The sequence below is a fragment of the Arachis hypogaea genome, chromosome 9 (genome assembly GCF_003086295.3).
Source record: "Arachis hypogaea cultivar Tifrunner chromosome 9, arahy.Tifrunner.gnm2.J5K5, whole genome shotgun sequence".
In the NCBI taxonomy this organism is placed as follows: Eukaryota; Viridiplantae; Streptophyta; class Magnoliopsida; order Fabales; family Fabaceae; genus Arachis; species Arachis hypogaea.
The window spans coordinates 106,578,932-106,605,271 of NC_092044.1; the positions used below are offsets into that span (position 1 = coordinate 106,578,932).

At 34.2% G+C, this 26,340-nt stretch overlaps 1 protein-coding gene and 1 long non-coding RNA gene across 3 annotated transcripts; one reads left to right on the forward strand and one right to left on the reverse strand.

Moving 5' to 3' along the window:
• Positions 1–191: 191 nt before the first annotated feature.
• Positions 192–4,397, reverse strand: LOC112711529 (putative F-box/LRR-repeat protein At5g54820). 2 transcript variants are annotated; one of them, XM_025764206.3, is made up of 5 exons: positions 4,154–4,330; positions 3,989–4,078; positions 1,631–2,602; positions 941–1,114; positions 192–675 (listed from the first exon to the last, which is right to left on the reverse strand). In XM_025764206.3, exons 2-5 carry the CDS (start codon positions 3,992–3,994, stop codon positions 382–384), a joined length of 1,446 nt encoding a protein of 481 aa, XP_025619991.1. In that variant the 5' UTR covers positions 3,995–4,078; positions 4,154–4,330; the 3' UTR covers positions 192–381. The 2 variants fall into 2 exon arrangements, with proteins under 2 accessions (XP_025619991.1, XP_025619990.1); XM_025764205.3 differs by having other exon boundaries at positions 3,989–4,397.
• LOC114924479 (uncharacterized) lies at positions 3,572–9,842 on the forward strand. The gene is made up of 2 exons (XR_003811813.2): positions 3,572–3,836; positions 3,932–9,842. It is a non-coding gene; the product is annotated as an uncharacterized lncRNA (long non-coding RNA).
• The last annotated feature ends 16,498 nt before the right edge of the window (positions 9,843–26,340 follow it).

The following is a 26,340-nucleotide window of genomic DNA, read 5'->3' on the forward strand; positions in this document are numbered from 1 at the left end:
TATTAATAATACATTCAAATTAATTTTTTTTACTGTCAAATATAATTAAGGTGCATCCTTAAATACTTTTTCTCTCAAATAGTGTCTGCATCTTCAAAAAAATATATTTAATTATATATTAAATTTGTAAGATCAAGTAATTTTGTGAAACTAACTATTCAATAATAATGTTATTCAATAATAATGTTGCATTACTAATCAAACCACCAAATATTATATTAAAATTTCATAGGATAGATACATCTAGAGTTCATCAGTAGTTTATTTGGGGGGAAAAATTACTGTGCAGACATCTTTATCAGTGCACTCCTTAACCATATATAACAACTCTGCATCTCTATTATCTATTAACAAAGAGTTTTCTCCCAACCATAATAACAGTCAACGAATTATTATGGCCAAATCACTTGAAGCCTTTGGAATGCGGAGCAATTGAGATTCTAAAATACGACGCAGCTCCACCGTGTGAGGGTCATCATTCTTGTTATTCAAAAAACAAATGCTGAGCTTCGTCAAAATTGAAGCAGCTCTGATGAAATAGGAGCATGCATAGAGTTGGCTGCTTGTTCCTATAAACCCATTCATTTCCACTTCCCTGAGGCTGCTTCTGAAGCAAGTTGGCACTGGCAAACTCTTCCTGTCCTTAAGATCCACAACATAAGGGGCTTCATATTCCTGCTAACACAAAAAATTATTATTATTATTATTATTATTATTATTATTATTATTATTATTATTATTCATGTTTTACATATAATTAAGAATCTTGTTTGTTGTTAATATGTGTCCTAACAGAATATTTTAAAAATATTGAAAAATTACAATAAATTGAAAAGATCAGAAATTAAAAAAATGTTATTATTATATTTATAAAACGTGCTTTTCAAAATAGCTAAATCCTATAATTAAAATGAAAAGCATTTGACTTGAATTGACTCACGGAAAGGATATTGCAGCGGTCAAGGTCTATTGTAACTTTGGTCAAGCTAGGACAACTGTTGAGAAACCAAAGGAATCCGCAAAATTCTTGGGGATGCATTTGGATTTTCATCTTCAAGTGTCTCACCCTCAAATCCCCTGGTAGCTTCACCGGTTCATCTCCCGAAGGAATCACCTTTCATTCATTAACAAATTAATAAAATCACATAAAACGTTTTGGTTAATGTATAAAATTTAATTCCGTATTAACAATATCTTATTATATGTAAAAAAAAAAAAAAATTTCACCAAACCAATTATTAATATAAAATATATACTAAAATATAAAATACACATTAAAATTAAATTAAATAATATAATAACTTATTTAGTAATTTATTTTTAACGTATACGAAATATTTTTAAATAATACTAATACATCAGTAAAACAAACTAATTTTTACATTTCTTATTTAACCTCCTGTATGACTCACTTAATTATGCATTTTAATATATCTACTATATTGATATACATCTAGCATATCATTAAACATAAATATATTGATTCATTTATCTATATTAGTATATATACTTAAATATAAAGCTAGTAATCTAGTACTGAAATATAGTCTTACGTACAGTCTACCATATCTAACTATTACTATTCTCAAAACCAAAGAAACCGTTGCAATAACAAACATATACGAAGTACCTGAAGAATCACGCTGCAAACTGTAAGAACATTGACCACAAAGAAATCTTGAAGAAAATTCTGAAGTTCGTTGCCACATTCATCGAACTCATCCATGGGGCTTAAATCAAGATCTGCCTCCTCTATGGTGCCAGCTACCACCTTCACTTCAGACAACGGCGGCTCCGAACCACAGTACTTGAAAACCTTCAAATTTGGCGCCTCAAAACCGATATAATCCATTCGAAATATGCACCTATCAATCACCAACTTTTTCAGTTCCAATTTCTCTATATCAAAGGATTCAATATCCCAACAGTTCTTCAGGCTCAAACTCTCCATCCACTCGCACGTCGATAACAGCGTCCTAATCGATTCCAATTCCAACGGAATCCTTGCAAGAGTGACATCTTTCAGTGCCACAAAATTCGCGAAATTTCCAGGCGCGAAACTGCACGAGTGCAGTTTCAAACTCTCGAGCTTCTGCTGCAGTTTCTTGTTCTCATAAAGGCTTCTCGGAAATTCAACCGCATCGTGGATATTCTCTTCAGGATGTTCGTCCTCCAACTGCGATTCCGCGAAATCGAGTTCCAAATCTTTCACGCCGTCCTCTACGGCGAAATTGACGTAGGCTCCAACGATGTCACCGCAGTTCGAAGGAGGAGAAACCCTGAGGGTGAATTTATCGTGGAGATGGTGGCGTTTGTGCAATGTAATCCAGATCTTGATGAAGTTCTTGAAAGCCTTCCTTTGCGGTACTTCAACGGCTCCATAAGCTTCTACGTCCTTGCATTCGAGTTGGTTGTTCTTCACTGTGTTGGTAGATTGCCACATCTTCAACCACTTCTTGGAGAGGATACATGTTTTCGCTGCTTCTTTGAAAGGAAGCGAGGAAAGAATGTTGAGGAGAAGCGCTTCGGGTAATGAAGAAATGTTGTCGGTTTCTTCTCCTTCCATCTTTCTAGTTCTTGAAATGGTTATGGAATGATGGAACTATATATGAAGAATTATTAATTATATTTATAGGGAGGTTTTTGAATACGAAGTGGTGCAAATTAAAAGACAATGCAATGATTGGTAATTAGTAAAGAGATGATAAAACAATCTTTGAGATAAATAAGGGTCTTTTTAAATAAAAATAAAACCAAAATAAGTGTATAGCGTTGATAACTAATAAATAATTATAAATTAAATGTATATATGGGAGACAATTTCCTGAACTTGTAAAAAATATTTGAGAAGAATAAACAAACGTAGCCCCAAAAAATTATACAGAGGATAATATTACTTACTAATAATTTAATGAGTTAAAAATATGTGAAGCAAATATAAATATATAAAAAATTATTAATTTAGTAACTAATTTTTTATATTCCTCTAGCATTTTTATTAGAAACATTCCATATTTTCTGTTATTTATATTTCTTTCTCACATTTATTGTTGGCAGTTTAATTAAAGAATAACTTTTGCGACCAACAATCAATAAATAAAAATTTTAAATGTTCTTTTATAAGTCAATAATCGGGTAGCAGGGAAGAAAAAGATTGGTAGAATTAAGAACAGAGTTGATTGAATATTAGTTAAAAAATGTTAATTCCAATTTTTTGAACTAATAATATGACAATATTGACTTATTTTCAAGATATTCGAAACACATAAGACTAATACGTTGAAAATAGTATTGATACTTATTTCAAATATTTAGTACATACAAATACAAAAAAACACTAATATTATAGACTCCTTCATAAAGTGGATGATTCCTTTTTAGAAAGTTGGGTAGGGTCCAGACCAAAAAAAAAATAAATAAATAAATAAATAAATAAAAAGCAAAAGCAACAGAAGAGGAGAACAAGTTTACATTTGGATAACGTTTATAAGAAATTGTATTGATTTCCAAAGGAAAATAATAGGTTCAACTTGGACAACTAATAAAAGTAGTAGTAAATACCAAATTTATTACATCAACATTTATAGAAGAGGAAACAGAGTAACATAGAAAGAAAGAAAGAGAAAAAGGAACATCTCCAACAAAGAAACGGAAATGTTTGATAACTAAAAAAATTTAGTTAAAATCAGTCAAATAAATTAATAAATATTAAATAAGATAAATTTTGACTTATTTTTCACTGCTATTACTATTATCACCGTTATCACTATCATCTAGGGTTGCTCTTCTCGCCATTTCTATTGCCACCATCGCCAGAGACTTAACTTCCAAAGAAGGTGAGTTCAATTAAGTTCTTGCCATACTACTTTGGGTGATTGGGGGCAATTTATTAAGCAACAAACAATTAATTCTGGTTCTATTCTGCATCTAGGACAATTGGTAGAGAAATTAGAGAATCTATTATGAAGTCGCAAGTTTACAGGAATACCTTCATGGATAGCTTGCCACACAAAAAGCTTGGTCTTGGCTGGGGCTTTAATTAACCATATTGATCTCCATAATGTTTTCTGCTTCAAGACTTTTGAGAGAAAACCAATCAGTGGATGGAAGAAGCCAAAAGCAACTCGGTATCCAGAATTAACAAAGTAAGTACCATCTTTTTCTTTGCACCAAATTCATTTGTCTATTCCTAGATTCCTTCTGGTATTAAGAATGTTTTAAGCCGCTAGAGGTGGAACTTGGGGATTGATTAGTAGAACACTCCATTGATGCTGTAGAAGCTAAGAAATCCACCGACGTAAGAATTCGATTTTCGGTAAATAATGTTTTTTGGTAATTTTTAAATTTATTTCGTACTTTTAGAATCACGGCCCAACAAAAAATAGTGAGACAGGCACAAAGATTTTTTAAAAAAATAAAAATTAAATAAACAAATTATAAGGTTAAATTTGACTTTATAAAAATAATTAATTTTTTTAAGTTAAATTTGACTAGTCAATATTAAATATTAGTTTACTAGTGACTTATTTTTTTCAATAAAAATTTTTTGAGCCAAAAAAAAAAAAATATTTTTAGAGACAGTTTTGTATTCACAAAAAAACTCTAATAATAAAAAATTTCGAAAGTGATAAAAATAATTTCTACTTAGATAATTATGTCACAAGATTTATATTAGTCGTCCATTCATGATTTACTTCTTTAAGAATAAATTTTAGTCATTAATTATTTTATCGCACGGTAAAAATTACCTAAACTGAATTTCTGACTATTATTCTATAAACGACTCGTAGAGACCCCGAATCCAATTATTTGCCACCCAAGTAACTTGTCCCTCCTTCTCAGCCTCTCACCCCTCTCTGCTGTGTTTTTAATTACGAGTAACTAATCGCGATTAACTGCGAATAAACACGTCATTATGAGGCTGACTGTATTTTTTCGAAATCATGCCCCTTCTTTCTTATTCTCAGTTCATTCTCCTCTGATTTTCCAACACCCATTTATCATATTAATTAGGTTAGACTTCATCATTTAATTTAAGACAATCATTAAGCAAAAATTAATCACATTTTTACCATAAAAAGAGAGAGAAAAATGGTAAGTTAGAGAAAATATTCGACACCTTGGATCTACAGGTCTTTTAACTCATCTACCAATGGCTACAAAAAAAATTCATTTTAGTCTTCAGATTGCTGGGATCAGGTATGATGCAACTTAGAAACATGTACGGATCTTTTATCCACATTTCGGGACTCATGTTATACGGTGTCATGACTATAGGCCAATAAGAGTACGCGATAACAAAATTGAAATTCGGTGTGAATCCATCTGAGTACAAAGTTAGTCTAACATTTTTCGGTTCGCTCACAAATGTAGAATGGATCCGATCAAAATACTTCTAGGCTTCTCCATTTGACGGGTGCGTTATGATTCCATTATCTCTCTTGTTGTTACTATGACAGGTCATGTAAGGGGTCGAACTCATCGATACATACAATCGTTTCAAAATAGGGATCAAGGGCAAGTAGTGCTTCCATTTCATTGGAACTCTCTTTAACTAGTGTTTACTAATCTGTTCTCTCTCAACTTGAAATCTCGGTGATTTATAGAATTTGTATTCTGTTAGGTCTGCATCCCCTAGTAATACAGCATACACCCATTCAAACAACAATCAATTTTCAAAGAATTTATATCCAGTTTTAAAACTAACTTCTTTGCTTTGTTGTGATTTCGGGGGATGTCATAGATCCCGACAAGTACCAGATCGGTGCAAAAGGTGACCCACTTATCAAAAGACTATTGCGTATGATTTGACTCCAACTTAATCGTCATTATTCTAACACATGCAAACAACTCCGAATGAACGCTTCCTTCAAACAATGGTCTCACAATAGATTCTAACAGATGATAAAATATTTTTGCCTTTGAGTTAGGCTCTTTTTCAGCCTCTTCCTGCTTCGTAACACTTATTGCATCATATACTATCTTGTTGTATTTCTCCTGGTTACCCTCCCAAGTGATGTCTTCCATGTTTATTTCTCTTTTCACTCAAATCCTTGTTAATCGACGGACCTATTGAAATTCAAGTCATACCTGTTAATTTCCTATTCGTCCACTTTTCCGTGCTCTGTCAACATCTAAAACCTATCCTTGAATCCGTTACAGTAAATGTGAAGTGTTATATCCGCAGATCTTAACTACTTAGTCAGACAACACTTTTCACATTGACACCTAGCTATCCATTCAGATCTAAACTGTTTTATGCTGAACACATGCTCAACAAAAGCGTCAACCCCCTCAAAGAATTCAAGTTTTAATCCCCCTCCACCGATATCTCTATCATACATCGATAGACGATGATTTAGAATCATTTTGAATCACACACCCTAAAATTTGACGAACAAGACAAAATTGTTAAAGTTTTTACAACTTTAGGTAGAGCATACTCTTAATTATAATCTTCTACGAACCAAACAAGTTTTAAAACAAATCGCACGAAATTTCGGCAGAATTTTTCCTTAATTTAGAGACATGCATCAAACAAATATAACAATTTTCACAAAGGAAACAACTGCAAGCACATATTAGAACAAACACAAATTCAATAACATATCAAATCCTAATAGTTCTAGTGCGTAACCCCTTAACTCCACAATTTTTCAACAAAGAAGGGTTTCAAAAAGGCACCTCTATTCGACTTTCTCCCACTTTCGTCCTAAAACGCTATCCTAGGAAAAGTAAGTCGAATATAAAACTTAAACAAATAATTATAGTTAGAAATAGAAAACCTACCTGAAACACGGATGCACAGAATACGAAAGAAGCAAAATCTAATTAATCTTAAAGAAATAGCACCGTCCTAATAAGAAAAAAAAACTTATTAAACTCACGCAAGGTGAAACTAAATAATTCAGCAAATTACACAAAGTCGAACACTGTTAATCTCACCCTAATTAACCTATATTAACTTAGTTATAATTTCTATTTACGTTAAATTAACGTAAAAAATCCTAATCACAAACTGCATTACCCTATTTTAATTAATAATTTGATAATAAAGTAGAATAACAAAATCCTATACTCACAAAAAAAAAATCCGAGAAAACTAAAACCACAAACCAAATCCTAACCACAAATTCCATTACCATAATTTAATCAACAATTTGAAAAATACCAAACAAAACCCTAAAGTCACAAAAAAGTCTGAAAAACAATAAAAAAACTATACCAAATCTTAATAAAATTATTTAACAAAAAATCCTAAACTCACATAAAAATCTTAATAAAATTAAAAAACTATGCTAAACTTATCTTTGATGGTGGTTGCAAGAGGCTGAAGCAATGGTGGTACTAATAGTGACGGCGACACCAATGGCAGTGGCCACCAAGAACAGCGGCAACATTCCCAACCTCCCCAGTGGTGAGCGACAGCTCCAGTGACGACAACGTCCAACGACGGTGGCACCAGAGGCTTCGGCAGCTGACGGCGATGCCAGCAACACCTCCTCCGATGGTGGAGAGAGAGAGGAATGGTTCACGCTTGAATTTTAAACCAGTTTACTGTTGGATTTACCGTCGGCTTAATTCGATGGTAAATTGGTGAAACACAACATTTTATTAAATTGATTTATCGTCGGCAAAATTCGACGGTAAATTTTCCGGTAACTAGGGCGCCAACAAAATCATATTTTGCGTCATTAATCACCGTCGGATTTAGCGTCAGAATGTAAAATCCGACAATAAACAATTTCGAAAAATCTAAGCTACCTTACATCTGACGCAAAACTCGCCGCTTAATTCTCCGGTAATCGTCGACACTAAATTCGACAGTAAAGCCAATGGTTCTCAGCGTTTTTCTTGTAGTGTGCATTCTGTGAACAAGAACTTTGGAAATAATTTTATAGAAAACCTTGCTTAAGCTATTAGATCTAATTTGGGTCATGGACTCTGCTTCTGGATACTTGGGAATTAAGCTGGGTGTGATTGAATGCCCTCAATGTAACACCCTTACTACCAGAATGTCACGCTGGTAATAATTGGATGGTAACCCTAATTAGTAGAACACTGTGTTTTGCTCACTCGCAAAGTGTTACCGTCGGAGTTATCCAATTCTCCATAATTCAAACTCTCTCTCTCTCTCTCTCTCTCTCTCTCTCTCTCTCTCTCTCTCTCTCTCTCTCTCTCTCTCTCTCTCTCTCTCTCTCTCTCTCTCCCGCTTGCATTGGCTACCACCAACAGCATCCAAAAACAGCGTGGACTCGGTTGGTGCTCCTTGCATCACGTTAGTCGCTCTATCGCCGCCGCCACTGTTCCCTTTTGTCGTCGGAGCTGCCTCCTTCCTCTCTCCAGGTAGGTTGTCCTCCTCCCTCTCCCTATTATTTTTTTGCAATTTATTTTTAAAAAAACCTAGTGGCACAAAGTGAAAACATAAACCCATTGTGTATGCTTCTTACCAGAAGCTCTGTTTTGTTAAGCCTTTGTTTGTATTGTTGTTGCACGTCTCTGTTATTTCTTCTCGTCAGAAATTCTGTTCGTTGGCTGTTGCTGCTAGTTATGTCACTAACGCTCCTGCTTACTGTTCATATTATTGTTTTAGTTCTTGATAAGTGTCTATTTTGCCCTTCTTCCACAGTTGTCCCAAAGGTATGATCTTGTTGCTTTTGGTGAATTGTTTTTGTTTGAGATTTATGAATATGGCAACAATTTTATATTTTGTCGATATTATGAGAATTAAAAGAAAAAAGAATTGGTTTCATAAATCTAAAATTGTTTTCGTCTATGGCTTGGATAAAATAACACTGTCTGTTGATTTATAACATCACACTTTTAAATTGGATGGTTTCCTTTTTTACGTATCCCTTTTTGAATTTATTAGGCAATCCAACATTTGTGTTTTAAATTTGAAGGTGTGAATTTAACTTTGTTAAAAGAATAGCTACTTAAAAATAATGTTTAATTAGGCAATACTTACTCCCTGACATTTGTTTCTTTCCTTTCAAAAGAAGGAAGAATTGATGGTATCTTTGTCGATGATATACAGGTAAGTTTTACTTATATTGCAAATATGTAATGCTGATTCACCCTTGTAGCTATCAATTTGCCATTGCCTTTCTAATTCAAAGAATCTGTAGATCAATTTTAATGTTATCAGAACTATTTCTAGTCAATTTTATACTTTGGAGTTCCTGCATAATTTACCACTCATTTATATTATACTCAAGGTTTAAGATTGAATATTATATTAAATGTACTTTTGAAATATGTATCCTATTCTGAAATTGCATGCTTACAAAATCCATTTTCATTCTTTTTTGTTAGATTGTTTTCTAGATAAAGAAGTTACAATACAAGAAAATATTGAATTATCATAATAAGCTAGAGTGATCAATTATGTGCATATATCATAAACATAATGCATTTATCCATTTGGCCATGCTCAATGATTTTCAAATATTGTTTATTTTATAATTTGTTGAGATTAGAATTAAACTATTTGCTTTCTCTTTCTCTTCGAATTCGAACTATGAAGAATTTTTATGATATGCTTTCAGATGTCAGGTTCCATTTTTGAGAGATTGTTTTCTTTTGTCGTCTTGTCCATATTATGATTGGAATGTTGAATTTCCTATATAAAAATTCTCTTGCTCCCAATGACTTTAGTATTAGTTCCTTTTAAACATTTATAGGGTGAGATACTACAAATTTAGATAAATCAATAGGATCTACATATAATTTCTATTTGCTCTAGTAATGTTATGTATTTGCATCATAAATTGCTGTAATGATTATGGGATTGTTGAAAATGAAAGTTTTATTGATATAAATTGGTGTTTGATTTGACTATTATATTGACTTAATTTATGATAATTTATGATTGATGTTGTGGATAATAAATTACTTAATTGTTAGTATTTTTAAAAATAAATTTTAGTTTATCCATGGATTTATGGGCCGTCGATAGTTATTAATTTAATTATTTGCAAATAAGTTATTACTGTTGGATATATCGAGAAATTTATGGCAAGGTTTATACCGTTAGATTTATTCTGCCGTTAAATCTAATGATAATAGATTACCGACAAATTATTTTTTGATAAATTCGCCGATAAATCCGACAGTATCCAATGACTTTCTTGTAGTGGAGAGTGATGTAAACGACATTATAGTCATGTCCTTTGTAATCTTCCCATTTTGGTCATAAAATTACTGAACTTTCTAAAAACAATGGTGTAATACACATATTTTAGGTGGAATCTGAATTTATATGAAATCTTGAATCATGGTTTATTTTTATTATTGTGCAAGGCAAAATCGTCACTAATGGTACTGTTATTGCTGATTCATGATGAAGATAGAAAATGTTATCATAACAGACGTTGAGTTCTGGGCTGTCTACAATGGCCTCCAATTGGTGATTGATTTGGAAATTGATAGGGTGAAGGTTAAGTCTGACTTTGCGTGCGTTGTCCAACTCCTTCCATGGTAGCTCGGCCCTAATCCATGCAATAAAGAACCTTCAATCAAGAATGGTTAATTGTGTCATCTACCATGTGCTTCAAGAGGCGAATTTTACTGCAGATACTTTGGCTAAATATGCTCGGAGTCGGTGGAAATACACCGCTTCAACCCCTCCCTTTTTTCTTGCCCCTTTCTTGAATGGTGATAGTAGAGGAGTGGTTTTCTTTAGGATTTGGATTAGCTAGTTTTGTGTTTTTGTTGGGCCTTTAGGCCTCCACTTCATAAAAAAAAAATTTACGATTCAAATTGAGAAAGAAATTAAAGATGGACAACTCAGATTGTACAAAAAATTATTATTCACAACCTTTTACTTAGACTTATTTTCTATTATCAGAAAAAACCACAAAATTCGGTGAAGGAAAGGTTACTTGTCACTACAAAAAAATGGAACATTTGTAACAAAAATTTTGTAACAAATTTAAAATTGGTACAAAAAATTATTTTTTTTGTAACAAAAATTAGTAATCGTTACATAATAATAATATTTTGTAACAACAATATAATTTGTTACAAAACGTTTTAATATTTTGTAACGACTTAATTTTTTTTGTTACAAATTATAGTGGTTTTTGTAACGAACCAGTGTTTTGTTGCAAAATTTTAAAATATTTTGTAACAAAAGATGAAGTTGCAAAAGTTTAAAATATTTTGTAACAAAATATCTATGTGTTTCAAAAATTTCAATTATTTTATAATAAAAAATTAATTTATCAAAATATTCAATATTATTTGTAATAAGTTATTTGTTTGTCACAAAATATAAAAATTTTTGTAACTAAAAAAATTATTTTAAAATGTTAAAATCTTTAAGATAATTTTATTTTATTTTAAAATTTTATTTTTTAAAATATTATTTGTGTTAATTAATTATTTTTTATAAAAAAATTAAAGATTAAATGATTTATTTTTAAAAATAATATATATTATTTTATATTTTTTTATAAAATTAATATATAATTTTACTAATAATTAAATTTTAAATGTTGATTAAAAAAATTAATTATTAAACATAAAAAATAATTAAAATTCAAAAATAAAAGCAAATATAAAAAATAAAAATTCTAATTCTATCCCTCACCTTTGTTTTTCATTCTGCTGTTTGCTGTTCTCGTCCATTTAAATAAAATTTTAAAAAACTCCCTTAAGAATAAAATATAGAGCTCTGGTTTTTTCTCTCTCTACTAGTTCTAAACTTACCATAACCCAACTGTAACATTTCAAATTTTTTGATAATTAAATTTATTATATTTGTTGAAAATTTTATTTTAAAAAATTATTTTACCGAAAGAAATTAAATAAAGCTTTATGATACTTTAAATTTAAAAATAATTAGGAGTTATATGTAATTTTTATAATAACTAGAGTTTAAATTAATTAGAATTTTTATATAATCTTTATTGAATATTTGGTATAATTAAAATTATAATTTTGATAATTAAAAAATAAAAAAGAATTATATAATTTAAATTAAATAATTCTATCATTATTAATTTGAACTCATAAAAGTTAATTTATTAGAAATTAAATGATTAGATTGATTTTTATAAATACTTTAAATTTGAGTAAGTTAATATTTATGTACAATTTTTTATTATAATTAGTTATTTTATAAATTGAAATTAAAATTCCGGTGATAGAAAAATAATGAAAAGTTATATCATTTAATTTGAATAATTAATATTGAATTTAAACTATATTTTATAAGAATGTGATTTATAGGTTCATTTTATATTTTAAATCAGAAATAATTAATTGAATTTAGCAATTTGTTGATAAATAATGTTCTTAAATATTTTGAATAGAGTATATTTGGTGTTAAAATTACTCTACCCTCTAATTTTATCGAAATATCTATTCATATCTATCCTTATTTTTTTTATAAAATCCTAATTTCTAATACTAATTTCCAAATTAATTCAAAACCCTAATTTTTCCAATTTCTAACCCTAACAGCCGCAGCCTCACCCTTCTTCAACGTAAGAAACACACGCACAACATACCCTTACACACAAACACGCAAAACAGAGAGGAGAAGGAGAAGAAGACCGCGCCGGCGTCGCGCCTCACTGCTGTGGAGCCGCTGTCCCATGCATCGCCGTTGCCGTTGACGTTGACGAAGAGGGGGAGAAAGTGAGACGTTAAGACAAAGAGCTGCTGTTGCGGGAAACGCGATGGAGGAGAGGATGCTGCTAGCTCTGTCGCGCCTGGTCGCTACCAAGCTCGGCGTTGGAGATCGCTGTTCCTTTACCACTAATGCATCGCCATTGGGCTACTCTGCTTCGTCTCGTGACTCTCGCGTCGGCCGCTGTGCATCTCCTTCCTGGCTCGTCGCCTCCTCTGCGTGACAGCGTCTCGCGTCGTCGTTGTTGTCGTCGCGCCCTCGTCTGGCGTGGCTCACCGTCGCTGCTGCCTTCCCCTTGATAGACTCTGCTTCGCCGTGTTTGGTCTCCCTCTTCTCAGGTATTTTTTTAATTTTTTTATTTATTCAGTTATTGACTTATTGCCTCATTGGGTTATAATTTGATTAACTGAGGAACTGATTAATCTGTCGATTCTGTAAGGGTTTTACAATGTGTGATAAAAAACGTTGATATGAGAACTAACCAGACCTGTAACTTATCAAATCAATTTCTAACCAATTTCTACTTATCAACCTTACTTTTCTTTTTTTGGAGTCAAGCAATTCTGCCGTGTACTAACAGATTCTTTATTGTTGTTGATTATAATTGGTTGATTGTAATTTTGTTGATTCAGGCAGATTATTCAATAGTGTAATATATTTTTGTTTTATATTATTGTTGTTCTGGATGGCTTCATCAAATACACCATTAGAAACACCATCCTCCCAAATTTTGTTGGCAGATCATTCAAATTTTGTTGATACATTGTAATATATGTAGGTTTAGTGGTTGATTGATGCTTTTGTTTTTCTGATTATTAGTGTTTAGGGTTAATTTATTGCTATTTTTATACCATTATGGTGAATTGCAGAAGCAGACGGAACCAGCATCTGCTCCCTTGAGTGGTGGCGGTGGTGGTGGTCTTCTTGTTTCGGCTATTAGTTTAGTTGGTCAGCTTTCCAGGTGAGCTCCCTTCGACCTAGTTCTTTCAGACTTTTGATGTCAATTTCGGTGTATCTTAGGGTTTGAAATTAGAATTTTATGATGGTGGACTGGTGGTTGTTGTTGTTATTGTAGTATTTGGTATTTTAGAATTATTTCTGAACCTGAGCAAATTTTTTTGTTGCTGTTAAACATCATTGAGTTAAGAGTTCTCGCATTTTCGTGAACGGACGAGGGTAAATAAGCTAGTTCACAAAGTAAAAGGTAAAGGTCGGAGCGACAGAAGGTTGAGATTTGGGACATGGAACATTGGCACTCTAACAGGAAAGTCCATGGAGGTGGTGGACACCATGACAAGGAGGAAGATTAACATTATGTGCCTACAAGAAACAAAGTGGGTTAGTGCGAAGGCTAGGGAGTTGGATACTTCTGGTTTCAAACTTTGGTATACAGAAAAGGTGAAAAATAGGAATGAGGTTGGAATAATTGTGGATAAGTAGTGGAAGAAGGACGTAGTGGATGTCAAGAGGGTGGGAGATCGGATCATCTCTATCAAACTTGTGGTGAAGGGAGGAGCTTTCCATGTGATTAGCGCCTATACACCGCAAGTGGGTTCGGACGAACAACACAAGATAAGGTTTTGGGAGGATCTAGAGAGTTTGGTTTAAGACATACCTTTGGGAGATAAGATTTTCTTAGGAGGATATTTAAATGGCTATGTTGGGAGAAAAGTGACTAGATATGGGAGTATTCACGGAGGCCATGGTTTCGGGGTGATCAATGCCGAGGGTAAAATTATTTTGGACTTTTCCTCAACCTTTGATCTTCTCATCGCAAATACATGTTTTAAAAAGAAATAAGAACATCTTATAACCTATAAGAGTGGTATGACAAGCTCTCAAATCGACTTCTTCTTGTTCAGGAGAGTCGACTGGAAATTTTGCATTAACTGTAAAATTATCCCAAGAGAGAGTTTGACAACACAACATAGGGTGCTCGTCGTGGATTTTCGCGTTGAGCAAAAGTTGAGGAAATGACATCATACAAAGAACCCAAGGATGAGGTGGTGGCAGATGAAAGGTGAGGAACAAAGAAGCTTCCTAAGATGGGTAGGAGAAAAGGTAAAGTGGGATGGGAATGGAAGCATGGAAGAGATGTGGAGGGAGATGGCAGAAGTTATTAGAAGAACAGCAAAAGAAAGCTTTGTTGAATCTAAAGGAATAGGACCAAGAGACAAAGAGTCTTGGTGGTGGAATGTGAGTGTACAAAAAAAGATAAAGATAAAAAGAGAGTGCTTTAAAGAGTGGTCTTTATGCCGCAACGCAGATACCTGGGAAAAATATAAGGCGGCTAAGAAAGAGACAAAAGTGGCTGTAAGTGAAGCAAGAACAAGAGCATATGAGGGTCTATACCAGTCTTTGGGCATGAAAGAAGGAGAAAAAGGTATACATAGAATCGTAAAGAGCCGTGAAAGAAGAACGAGAGATTTGGATCAGGTTAAGTGCATAAAGGATAAGGATGGAAAGGTGCTGGCTCAAGAGGAGAAAATTAATGAAGCGTGGAAGAGCTACTTCTACAAGTTATTTAATGAGGGACAGAAGACTCTTCCGAGCCTTGGTCAGTTATACACAAGGGAAGAAGATCAAAACTTTGATTACTATTGAAGGATTCGAGACTTCGAGATAAAAGAGGCTCTAAAGCAGATGAAAAATGGCAGGGCAGTAGGACCTGATAATATCCCGATTGAGGTTTGGAAGGGTCTTGGAGAAAAAGGCATCAACTGGTTAACCAAGCTTTTTAATGAGATTTTAAGGTCAAAGAAGATTCCTAATGAGTGGAGAAAGAGCACATTGGTACCTATCTACAAGAATAAGGGGGATATACAAAGTTGCGAAAACTATAGAGGGATCAAGCTTATGAGTCATACCATGAAGTTATGGAAAAAGGGTGATAGAACGGAGGTTGAGAAAAGAGACACAAGTAATAGAGAACCAATTTGGATTTATGCCAGACAGATCTACCACTGAAGCGATATACCTATTAAGAAGGAAGATGGAAAGGTATCGTATTAATAAAAGGGATCTACATATGGTGTTTATTGATTTGGAGGTCTTATGGAAGGTTTTAGAAAAGAGGAGAGTAAGAATCGCATATATTTGTGTAATTAAAGACATGTATGATGGGGTCACAACTAGTGTGAAAACTCAAGGTGGTGTGACAGAGGAATTTTCTATTGGTATAAGATTACACCACGGATCATCCTTAAGTCCATACCTTTTCACATTAGTCTTGGAAGTGCTCACAGAGCACATCCAAGAGCCTGTGCCATGGTGCATGCATTTTGCCGTTGATATCGTCCTTATGGGAGAGTTAAGGGAAGACCTAAATAAGAAGTTAGAGTTATGGAGAGAAGCTCTAGAAGTGTATGGTCTGCGCATAAGCCGTAGCAAGACGGAATATATGGAATGTAAATTCAGTCTGAGAAGGGAAAACCCTAATATAGAGGTTAAGATTGGAGAAAACATCCTACGAAAAGTTAAAAGTTTTAAGTATCTTGGGTGCGTCATACAGGATAATGGAGAGATTGAACATGATGTAAATCATAGGATCCAAGCAGGTTGGTCAAAATGGCAGAGTGCATCTAGTTTTATATGTGACAAAAAAGTGCCTTTAAAACTTAAAGGTAAATTCTATCGCACCGCTATAAGACCGGCTATGCTTTATGGTACGGAGTGTTGGGCAGCTAAAGGGGAGCACGAACATAAGCTGAGTGTGGCAGAGATGAATATGTTGAGATGGATAAGTGGTCATACGCGATTGGATAAAATAAGGAATGAAGATATAAGGGAGAGAGTTGGAGTAGCACCCATTGTGGAAAAGATGGTTGAATCGCATCTTAGGTGGTTTGGACATGTGAGAAGAAGACCGATAGAACATCTAGTCAGGAGGGTGAATGAGATGGAAGATGGACAAGGGGCGAAAGGCAGAGTAAGACCTAAGAAGACCATCCATGAGGTGGTCAAACAAGATCTACATGTAAACGATCTCTCTGTAGATATGATACAGGACAGAGCATAATGACGTCGTTTGATTCATGTAGCCGACCCCACTTAGTGGGACAAGGCTTTGTTGTTGTTGTTGTAAACATCATTGAGTTGAATTTTGTTGCTGGATAAAATCACTAGGTTGAATTTTGTTGCTGGATAACATCACTGGGTTGAGTTTAATACTTGAATAGTTGAATTTGTTGTTGTGTTGCTTAAAAAATCACTTAGCTAAATCTTTTGTTGCTGTAAATTTTTTTGTTCCTTTGCCAAGTATATTGATTTTTTTTTTTGAATGGAAAATTTAGGATGGGTGTATAGTTTCTGTGATTTGGATATTGATGCTTTAATAAGCATGTGCTTATGTCTTTGGTTGGTAATGTAATAGGGTTTTGAATTTCAGCAGATTGTTGATATTGGCAAAATTCTGCCATTGTTCATGGAGCTTCAAACCTTAGGTGACAGGACATGAAGAACCATGCTCTGCAAAGTGTCTTGTTTTCAATGTTGCAGGTCTCATTTAATTTGAGTTGAACCGTTTGGTTATGTTGGCTATGTGATTTTCTCACATGTTCTGTCACTTTACAGGGTGATTTAATTTCCTTAAACTTCTATTATCTCATATTTGATAACAATCTACTCTATTACATAGATTTTGGAAAAAGAAGTTCTAAAAATATTTTCTTTATGCAGGTCTTGGTTTCTATCTCAGAAACTACTCCCATCATTTTATACATCAGAGATGTTGAGAGGCTTGTTCTACAATCACCAAGGTTATAGTTTTTTGTTGAATAATACGAGTATAGTTTTTTGTTTTTCCTGTGCATTTTTAAAGGAAAAATAAATCTTGTTTCTTAAGTTAGTATTTTTTGGTTAGTTGTCTTTTCATATGTGTGTCACTTATTAAAAGCTTCTCCATGAGAAAGAAGATGTATGAATATGATGGAGTTTGTAATTTGTAGTTTATATTTTGGAGATTTATAATTCCTTATTTTTCTTATCCTATGTATCTATCTAGTTCATTAGAATTCTTTGATGTGTCTTGTTAGTTTGTACTTTAAAGTTCAAATGTTGAAGATTTATAAAACAATCTTAATTAAATGAAAGATATTTGTACTATTTATATGTTATTATATATGATATAAATGTTGACTTGTTGAGTAAATTATTTAATATATTAATTAATTAAAAAATAATATAATTTGACAAATTATGCATGTAATTTATATTAAAAAAATATTACAAAATAAATAGTATTTTGTAACTAAAGAAAAAAATGTTACAAAATCAAGTTACATTTTGTAACAAAATTTTATGATAGGAAAAAATATATTGTTACAAAAAATATTTTGAATATCAAAATTTGTTATCACTTCTGTAACGACTTTTAGTTTTTTGTACTAGAAAAATTTGTTACAAAATATTATCTTAAATTGTAACAGTTTCATTTTTTTGTAACGGGACATACTGCAACAACCTTTTTTTTTGTTACAAAATTTTTTTGTTTCAAAATTTAGATTTTTTGTAATAATTTTTTTGTTACAAATATTGCTTTTTCTTCGGACGATTTTGGCCAAGCCCATCCCGCCATTTTTTTGTTTTTTTATAAAAGTAATCAGTGTTATAAAAATGAACAATTATATTATTTTTAAACACATTTTTTAATTTTTATTTTTGTTATTAATTTTATTTATTTTATTTTACACATTTATATTTATATATATGCTCAAATTATGTGACTTGTTTCTTAAAATAAAGATACTTTTATTGACGGATATTATTTTGAACATTTCTATTAAGTTACAAATTTAGAAAAAGATAGTTAAAAAAATTATTATAATTTGACTTTTTTGTTTGTATTTTATTTTTTAATTATTTTAATGTTAATTTTAATTAGTTTTACTAATTTTAAAAAAAAAGTTAAGTGGACTAGCCGGGGAAAGCCTACTCACTTTGCCACCCCTAATAAAAGGTAATGATATTATTACTTCTATTTACCAATATCAATTTATCATTATCTTTTTGTATTATATGTTTATATAAAATTATAAAAAAATATTATTATTAAAATAATAATAACAATATCTATTTTCAAAAAATAAGAATAAAACGAACACATTGTTGACTTAAGAAATTAACTAACTTAATTGATGATGACAAACATTATTTTATTGGGTTAAATATCCAATTGGGTTTGATTATGTTTCATAAAGTGTTGCAGGCCAAATTAAAAGGAACAGCAGCCCAAATGCAAGGAAACCAAAACACTGCTAGTGGGTTGTCTAATAAATAAAACCCAAATAAAAATAACAAAGAAGCCACATGGGCTAAGAGGTAAGTAAAGATAATCCAAGCCCAAGGCACATCACTCAAGTTGAAATCTTTCAAAGCCTCCCAAAACACTTCGCATGTTTACTTCTGTAAGAATTAGAAAGAAAGAGAAAGAGAGAGCTTCGTTCTTTTTGTTCTTTCATCAGAAAAGAAAGAGAGAGAAAGGTAAATCACAAAAAGCTAATGTCTAATCACCCTAATCAAAACAAGCTAAGATAAGTCAGAGATGGCAATACCATGGTTTACATCCTAGAAGGAAAAAGAGGTTAGCTACAAAGAAGAAAGAAGAAGAAATCAGAAGCTAGGGCAAAATCAGATCTTAGGCAAAGTAACTTGTTGAAGCTTCCTTTCTCCTTATACCCATTTCTGGTTAAATGGATGTTATGGAGTTCTGTTGTAGATCAATGGTTCACAAAGTTTCTTGGAGCCAAAGTACATTCTTAATGGTGCAGATTTGGGTTTACCATTGAAACAATTTTTCTTTGCTGATTTGATGTCTTCGGTCAAGTTAAAAAGAAGACAGCTTTGAAATTCCTAATTTGGGGGTTAATTGAAAAAAGTAAATTAACAAGCTCGGGAAGCACATAGCTCAAGGAGTTGACCTAGGAGAGAGCAACTCATCAACATGCAAGGAGATACAAAAGGAGATTTTTTATCATTCTAAAACTAAGAAGAGATAACCAGTGTTCTTGAGGTGTATGTTCTGAGAAGAGCTCTCTAAAAAGTTCATCTACTTGGACAGTGCTTCCTAGTCAAATGAGCATTCTGCTAGAATGAGAAACTGAATCAGAGGCAAACAAATCTGGTTTATCACATAGCAAAGAGGCTGTTAAAGCATCAATCTCCTTCATGTTTTACAAATTGTAATTTACATTTCAATGTTTATCTTTTTGTAATTTCTTGAGGTAAAAGGCTGAATGAGAGAGTCATTGAAAGAGCCTATGAGTAGAAAAAGGCAAAGAGATACACATGAGTGAAAAGTCTAGAGTTATTTCAGATTTCTTTAGGTAGATTCTGTTTCTTGTATCTTGTACCTGTGAGGTACCCCTTTCTTAGTTGGGTTAGCACTAAGAGTGAAGAGTTAGGTATTAGCATAACCAAGTCAAGTTAGGTTAGAACTTGAGAGTGAAAGGATTGTGTTAATCCTGTGGAATTGGTGTATGTAATACTTTAACTATAGTGAAAATTCCACCACTGTTGTAGTGGAGACTGGATGTAAGTTGCATTGCACAAGGCAATTGAACCAGGATACATGATGGCGTCAGCTTCTTTTTTCTCTGCTCTGTTCTATTTTCTGATATTCATGAGACAAAAATAAATTGTCTCATAAATTTTCCGCTGCTGAGTTCAAATAGAATCAGAATTGAAAGTTTATTTTAAAGGGTTATTTCAGTAACATAAAAGAAGGTCATAGATTCAACCCCCCTTCTCTAAACCTTCTACAACCTTCAATTGGTATCAGGAGCATTGGACTCAAGAATCAAGCTTCACCGCTTGGAGCAAAGGTCCAATGGCTAACAACTTGGGCTCAACCACAGTTGCCTACACCCTAACTGAAGGCCAGTAAAAAAACAGGCCACCCTTCTTCAACGGAAAAAACCATGCCTACTGAAAAGAGAGGATGAGAATCTTCATCCAATCCATTGACTATAACATATGGAAGATTGTTGTGAGCAGTCCCAAGATTCCAACAAAAATAAGTGTTGATAGATTGGTGACTCCAAAAGAAGAAGTTGAGTGGAATGAAGACGATAAGAAGAAGATGGAGTTGAATGCTAAGGCCATCAACCTTCTTCACTGTGCTATCAGCTTTGAAGAATACCAAAAGATGTCTAGATGCAAGACAGCCAAAGAAATCTGGAAAAAACTCCAGGTTACACATGAAGGCACTAAACAGGTCACAGAAACGAGGATTGATATGCTGCAAAAAGAGTACAAGATGTTTAATATGAAGGATAGAGAAAGCATTGATGAAGTGTTTGAGAGATTCTCAATCATAATCAACAACCTTGATGCTATGGGTACAAACTACTCAGAATAAACCCTAGTGAGAAAAACTCCTTAGAAGCCTCACAAAAGAATAGGAAACTACTGCCACTGTCCTAGCCGAGAGCAATAACCTAAGCCCTATAACCTATGATAAGCTGAGAGGAAAACTCCTTGCCTATGAAACCACACACATAAACCCGGACTCAAAGAAAAAGGGAATAGCCCTCAAGTCAAAAATAGAATCAAAAGAGAGTGAGTCTAGTGATGGTATTTCAGATGATGAGCTTATATTTTTTGTTAGGAGATTTAGAAGGATGATGAAGAACAAGGGCAAGTACAAGGGTTCAAGCTCAAAGGAACACAAGATGGACTTGAGCAAGGTGACTTGTCATCATTGCAAGGAGGCTGGACATTTCAAGCTAAACTGTCCGAAGCTCAAGAAGGAGGACAAAGGGAAGAAAGAAAAGAAGAGAGTGGTCATGGCAGCTTAGGAGGATCTTGAGAATGACTCTAACAAGGAAGAAGATTCTGAAGGCGAAGATAAAATATGCTTCATGGATGGTAATAATCATCTTGATGAGGTAAATTACTATGACTTGTCTATAGATGATTTACATGCTATAATTGATGATCTTACACTAAACACCTCAAAACTGTTGGACAAGTACAATAAATGCAAATCTAAAAAAGATGTGTGGTACACGAAATCGTGATACACAACTTCGTGCAGCTGACCAGCAAGTGCACTGGGTCGTCCAAGTAATACCTTACGTGAATAAGGGTCAATCCCATGGAGATTGTCGGCTTGAAGCAAGCTATGGTCATCTTGTAAATCTCAGTCAGGCAAATTCAAATGGTTATGGGGTTTTGATAATAAAAGAAACGAAATAAAACATAAATAGGATAGAGATACTTATGCAATTCATTGGTGGGAATTTCAGATAAGCGTATGAAGATGCTTTGTTCCCTCTGAGCCTCTGCTTTCCTATTGCCTTCATCCAATCATTCATACTCTCTTCCATGGCAAGCTGTTTGTAGGTGGATCACCGTTGTCAATGGCTACCATCCATCCTCTCAGTAAAAATGGTCCTCTACGGTTTCCTGCATGGCTAATCATATGTCGATTCTCGATCATGTCGGAATAAGATCCATTGATCCTTTTGAACACCGTTACTATGCCCAACACTCGTGAGTTTGAAGCTCATCACAGTCATCCCATCCCAGATCCTACCCGGAATACCACATACAAGGTTTAGACTTTTCGGATCTCAAAAATGCTGCCCATGTGATTCTAGCTTATACCACGAAGACTCTGATCGCATGGAATGGAAGCTCTGTTGTCAAGAGAGGTAACCATGCATCGTGAACCAGGAGGCCAAGAGACACACACTCAAGCTCTTGCAGATAGAACGGAGGTGGTTGTCAGGTACACGTTCATAAGGGAGGATAATGATGAGTGTCATGGATCATCACATCCACCAAGTTGAAGTACGAGTGAATATCATAGAACAAGAAAAAGCTTGAATTGAATAGAAAACAGTAGTAATTGCATTGATTCATGAGGAACAGCAGAGCTCCACACCTTAATCTATGGTGTATAGAAACTCCACCGTTGAAAATACATAAGAACAAGGTCTAGGTATGGCCGAATGGCCATGCCTCCCAAATAGCATGAAACAAACAAAAAAGGGTTCAAAGACCTGATCCCAAGATCAAAGATGATCAAAATATCACAGATGATCAAAAAGATGAAAATACAACAGTAAAAGGTCCTATTTATAGCCAACTAGTAACCTAGGGTTTACAAAAATAAGTGAATGATGCAGAAATCCACTTCCGGGGCCCACTTGGTGTGTTCTTGGACTGAGCATCGAAGCTTTCATGTGCATAGGTTTTTCTTGGAGTTAAACACCAGCTCTGGTGCCAGTTTGGGCGTTTAACTCCAGCTTTTATGCCAGTTTGGGCGTTTTATGCTAGAATTTTTATGCTGACATAGAATGCCAGTTTGGGCCATCAAATCTCGGGCAAAGTATGGACTATTATATATTACTGGAAAGCCTAAGATGTTTACTTTCCAACTCAATTGAGAGCGCGCCAATTAGACTTCTGTAGCTCCAGAAAATTCACTTTGAGTGCAGGGAGGTCAGAATCCAAAAGCATCTTCAGTCCTTTTTCAGCCTCTGAATCAGATTTTTGCTCAGGTCCCTCAATTTCAGCTAGAAAATACCTGAAATCATAGAAAAACACACAAACTCATAGTAAAGTCCAGAAATGTGATTTTTGCATAAAAGCTAATAATTATATACTAAAAACTAACTAAATCATACTAAAAACTACCTAAAAATAATGCCAAAAAGCGTATAAATTATCCACTCATCACAACACCAAACTTAAATTGTTGCTTGTTCCCAAGCAACTGAAAAAAAATAGAATAAAAAGAAGAGAATATACAATGAATTTCACAATATCAATGAAACTTAGTCCCAATTAGATGAGTGGGGCTAGTAGCTTTTTGCTTCTGAACAATTTTGGCATCTCACTTTATCCTTTGAAATTCAGAATGATCGGAATCTATAGGAACTCAGAATTTTAGATAATGTTATTGATTATCCTAGTTCAGTACGTTGATTCTTGAACACAGCTACTTTATGAGTCTTGGCCGTGACCCTAAGCACTTTATTTTCTAATATTACCACTGGATACATAAATGCCACAGACACATAACTGAGTGAACATTTTCAGATTGTGACTCAGCTTTGCTAAAGTCCCCAGTTATATGTGTCCAGAGTTTTTAAGCACACTCTTTTGCTTTGGACCACGACTTTAACCACACAGTCTCAAGCTTTTCACTTGGACTTGCATGCCACAAGCACATGGTTAGGGACAGCTTGATTCAGCCGCTTAGGCTAGGATTTTATTCCTTTAGGCCCTCCTATCCATTAATGCTCAAAGCCTTAGATCCTCTTTTTACCCTTGCCTTTTGGTTTAAAGGGCTATTGGCTTTTTCTGCTTACTTTTTCTTTTTCGCCTCTTTTTTTTCGCTACTTTTTTCTTTTTCACTGCTTTTTCTTGCTTCAAGAATCAATTTCATGATTTTTCAGATTATCAATAACATTTCTCTTTGTTCATCATTCTTTCAAGAGCCAACAATTTTAACATTCATAAACTTCACTATAAAAAAATATGCACTGTTCAAGCATTCATTCAGAAAACAAAAAGTATTGCCACCGCATCAAAATAATTAAACTAATTTCAAGATAAAATTTAAAATCCATGTACTTCTTGTTCTTTTGTAATTAGGAACATTTTTCATTTAAGAAAGGTGAAAGATTTATGGGACATTTATAGCTTCAAGACATAGACACTAGACACTAATGATCATGTAATAAAGACACAAACATGGATAACACATAAAGCATAAAAATTGAAAAACAGAAAAATAAGAACAAGGAAATCAAAGAACGGGTCCACCTTAGTGATGGCGGCTATTTCTTCCTCTTGAAGATCCAATGGAACGCCTGAGCTCCTCTATGTCTCTTCCTTACCTTTGTTGCTCTTCCCTTATGGCTATTTGATCCTCTCTGATTTCATGGAGAATAATGGAGTGCTCTTGGTGCTCCATCCTTAGTTGCTCCATATTGGAACTCAAATCTCCCAAAGAGGTGTTGAGTTGCTCCCAATAGTTGTGTGGAGGAAATTGCACCCCTGAGGCATCTCAGGGATTTCTTGATGAGGGACTTCCTCATGCTCTTGTTGAGGTCCATGAGTGGACTCTCTTATTCGCTCCATCCTCTTTTTAGTGATGGGCTTGTCCTCTTCAATGAGGATGTCTTCCTCTATGACAATTCCAGCTAAACTGCATAGGTGACAAATGAGATGAGGAAAGGCTAACCTTCCGGATACTCATTCCTTTTGAGCATGAAAGGGACCTCAGGGATCACCTTCTTCTTGGCCACAACTTTATAGAAGTGGTCTTGATGGACCTTTGAGATGAATCTCTCCATCTCCCATGACTCGGAGGTGGAAGCTTTTGCCTTTCCTTTCTTCTTTCTAGAGGTTTTTCCGGCCTTAGGTGCCATAAATGGTTATGGGAGAACAAAAAGCAATGCTTTTTCCACACCAAACTTAAAATGTTTGCTCGTTCTCGAGCAAAAGAAGAAAGAAGGGATGGAGAAAAAGAAGAAATGGAGGACATGGAGAGGTGTGAGTGGTTCGGCCAAGAGGGAAAATTAGTGTTTATGATGTGTGAAAATAAAGGAGGGAGGAGGGGTTTATATAGGAGTGGAGAGAGGGGTAGGGTTCGTGTGTGAGGGTTGGGTTTGGGAAGGAAATTTTTTGAATTTTGAAAGGTGGGGTAAGTGGGGTTTTTGGAAAAGAGTGGGTGGATGTGAGTGGTGAAGAGGTGATGAGGAAGAGAGATGGAGGTGATTGGTGAGGAGTATTTGGGGAAGGGTGATATGGGGAGGTGTGAAGAAGAGAGAGAGTGAGTTGAGGTAGGTGGAGATCCTGTGGGATCCACAGATCCTGAGGTGTCAAGGATTTCTCATCCATGCACTATTTTGGCGTGTAAACGCCCTCCAACTGCCAATCCTGGCGTTAAACGCCAAGTTGCTACCCATTTCTGGCGTTTAACGCCAGCTTTTCTTCCCTTTATGGCGTTGAACGCCAACTTGGTGCCCTTTTCTGGCGTTAAATGCCAGTCTGGTGCCCTTTTCTGGCGTTAAACGCCCATAATGGTGCCAGACTGGGCGTTTAACGCCCATTCTGCTACTCTTACTGGCGTTTAAATGCCAGTAAGCTCCTCCTCCAAGGTGTGCTATTTTTAATGCTATTTTTGAGTTTGCTTTGATTTTTGTAGTTGTTTTTGTGACTCCACATGATCATCAATCTAAATAAATCATAAAATAACAATGGAAAATGGAAAATTATCATAAAATTAAAATTGGGTTGCCTCCCAATAAGTGCTTCTTTAATGTCAATAGCTTGACAGTGAGCTCTCATGGAACTTCATAGATATTCAGAGCATGGTTGGGACCTCCCAACACCAAACTTAGAGTTTGAATGTGGGGGCTTTGGTTGACTCTGTATTGAGAGAAGCTTTTCATGCTTCTTCTCCATGTGTACAGAAGGAGATCCTTGAGCCTTAAACACAAGGTAGTCCTCATTCACTTGAAAGACCAACTCTCCTCTGTCAACATCAATCACAACTTTTGTTGTGACTAGGAAGGGTCTGCCAAGGATGATGGATTTATCCTTATCCTTCCCAGTGTCTAGGATTATGAAGTCAGCAGGGATGTAAAGGCCTTCAACCTTTACCAAGACATCCTCTACAAATCCATAAACTTGTTTCTATGACTTATCTGCCATCTCTAATAAGATTCTCGTAGCTTGTACCTCAA

Bases quoted from the DNA above. Each gene is read 5' to 3' on its own strand.
- LOC112711529 (XM_025764205.3), bottom strand. The intron at 1,115-1,630 runs GTACTTCGTATA...AATGAATGAAAG, and splicing joins TTTGCAGCGTGATTCTTCAG to GTGATTCCTTCGGGAGATGA. The intron at 676-940 runs GTGAGTCAATTC...TTGTGTTAGCAG, and splicing joins ACCGCTGCAATATCCTTTCC to GAATATGAAGCCCCTTATGT.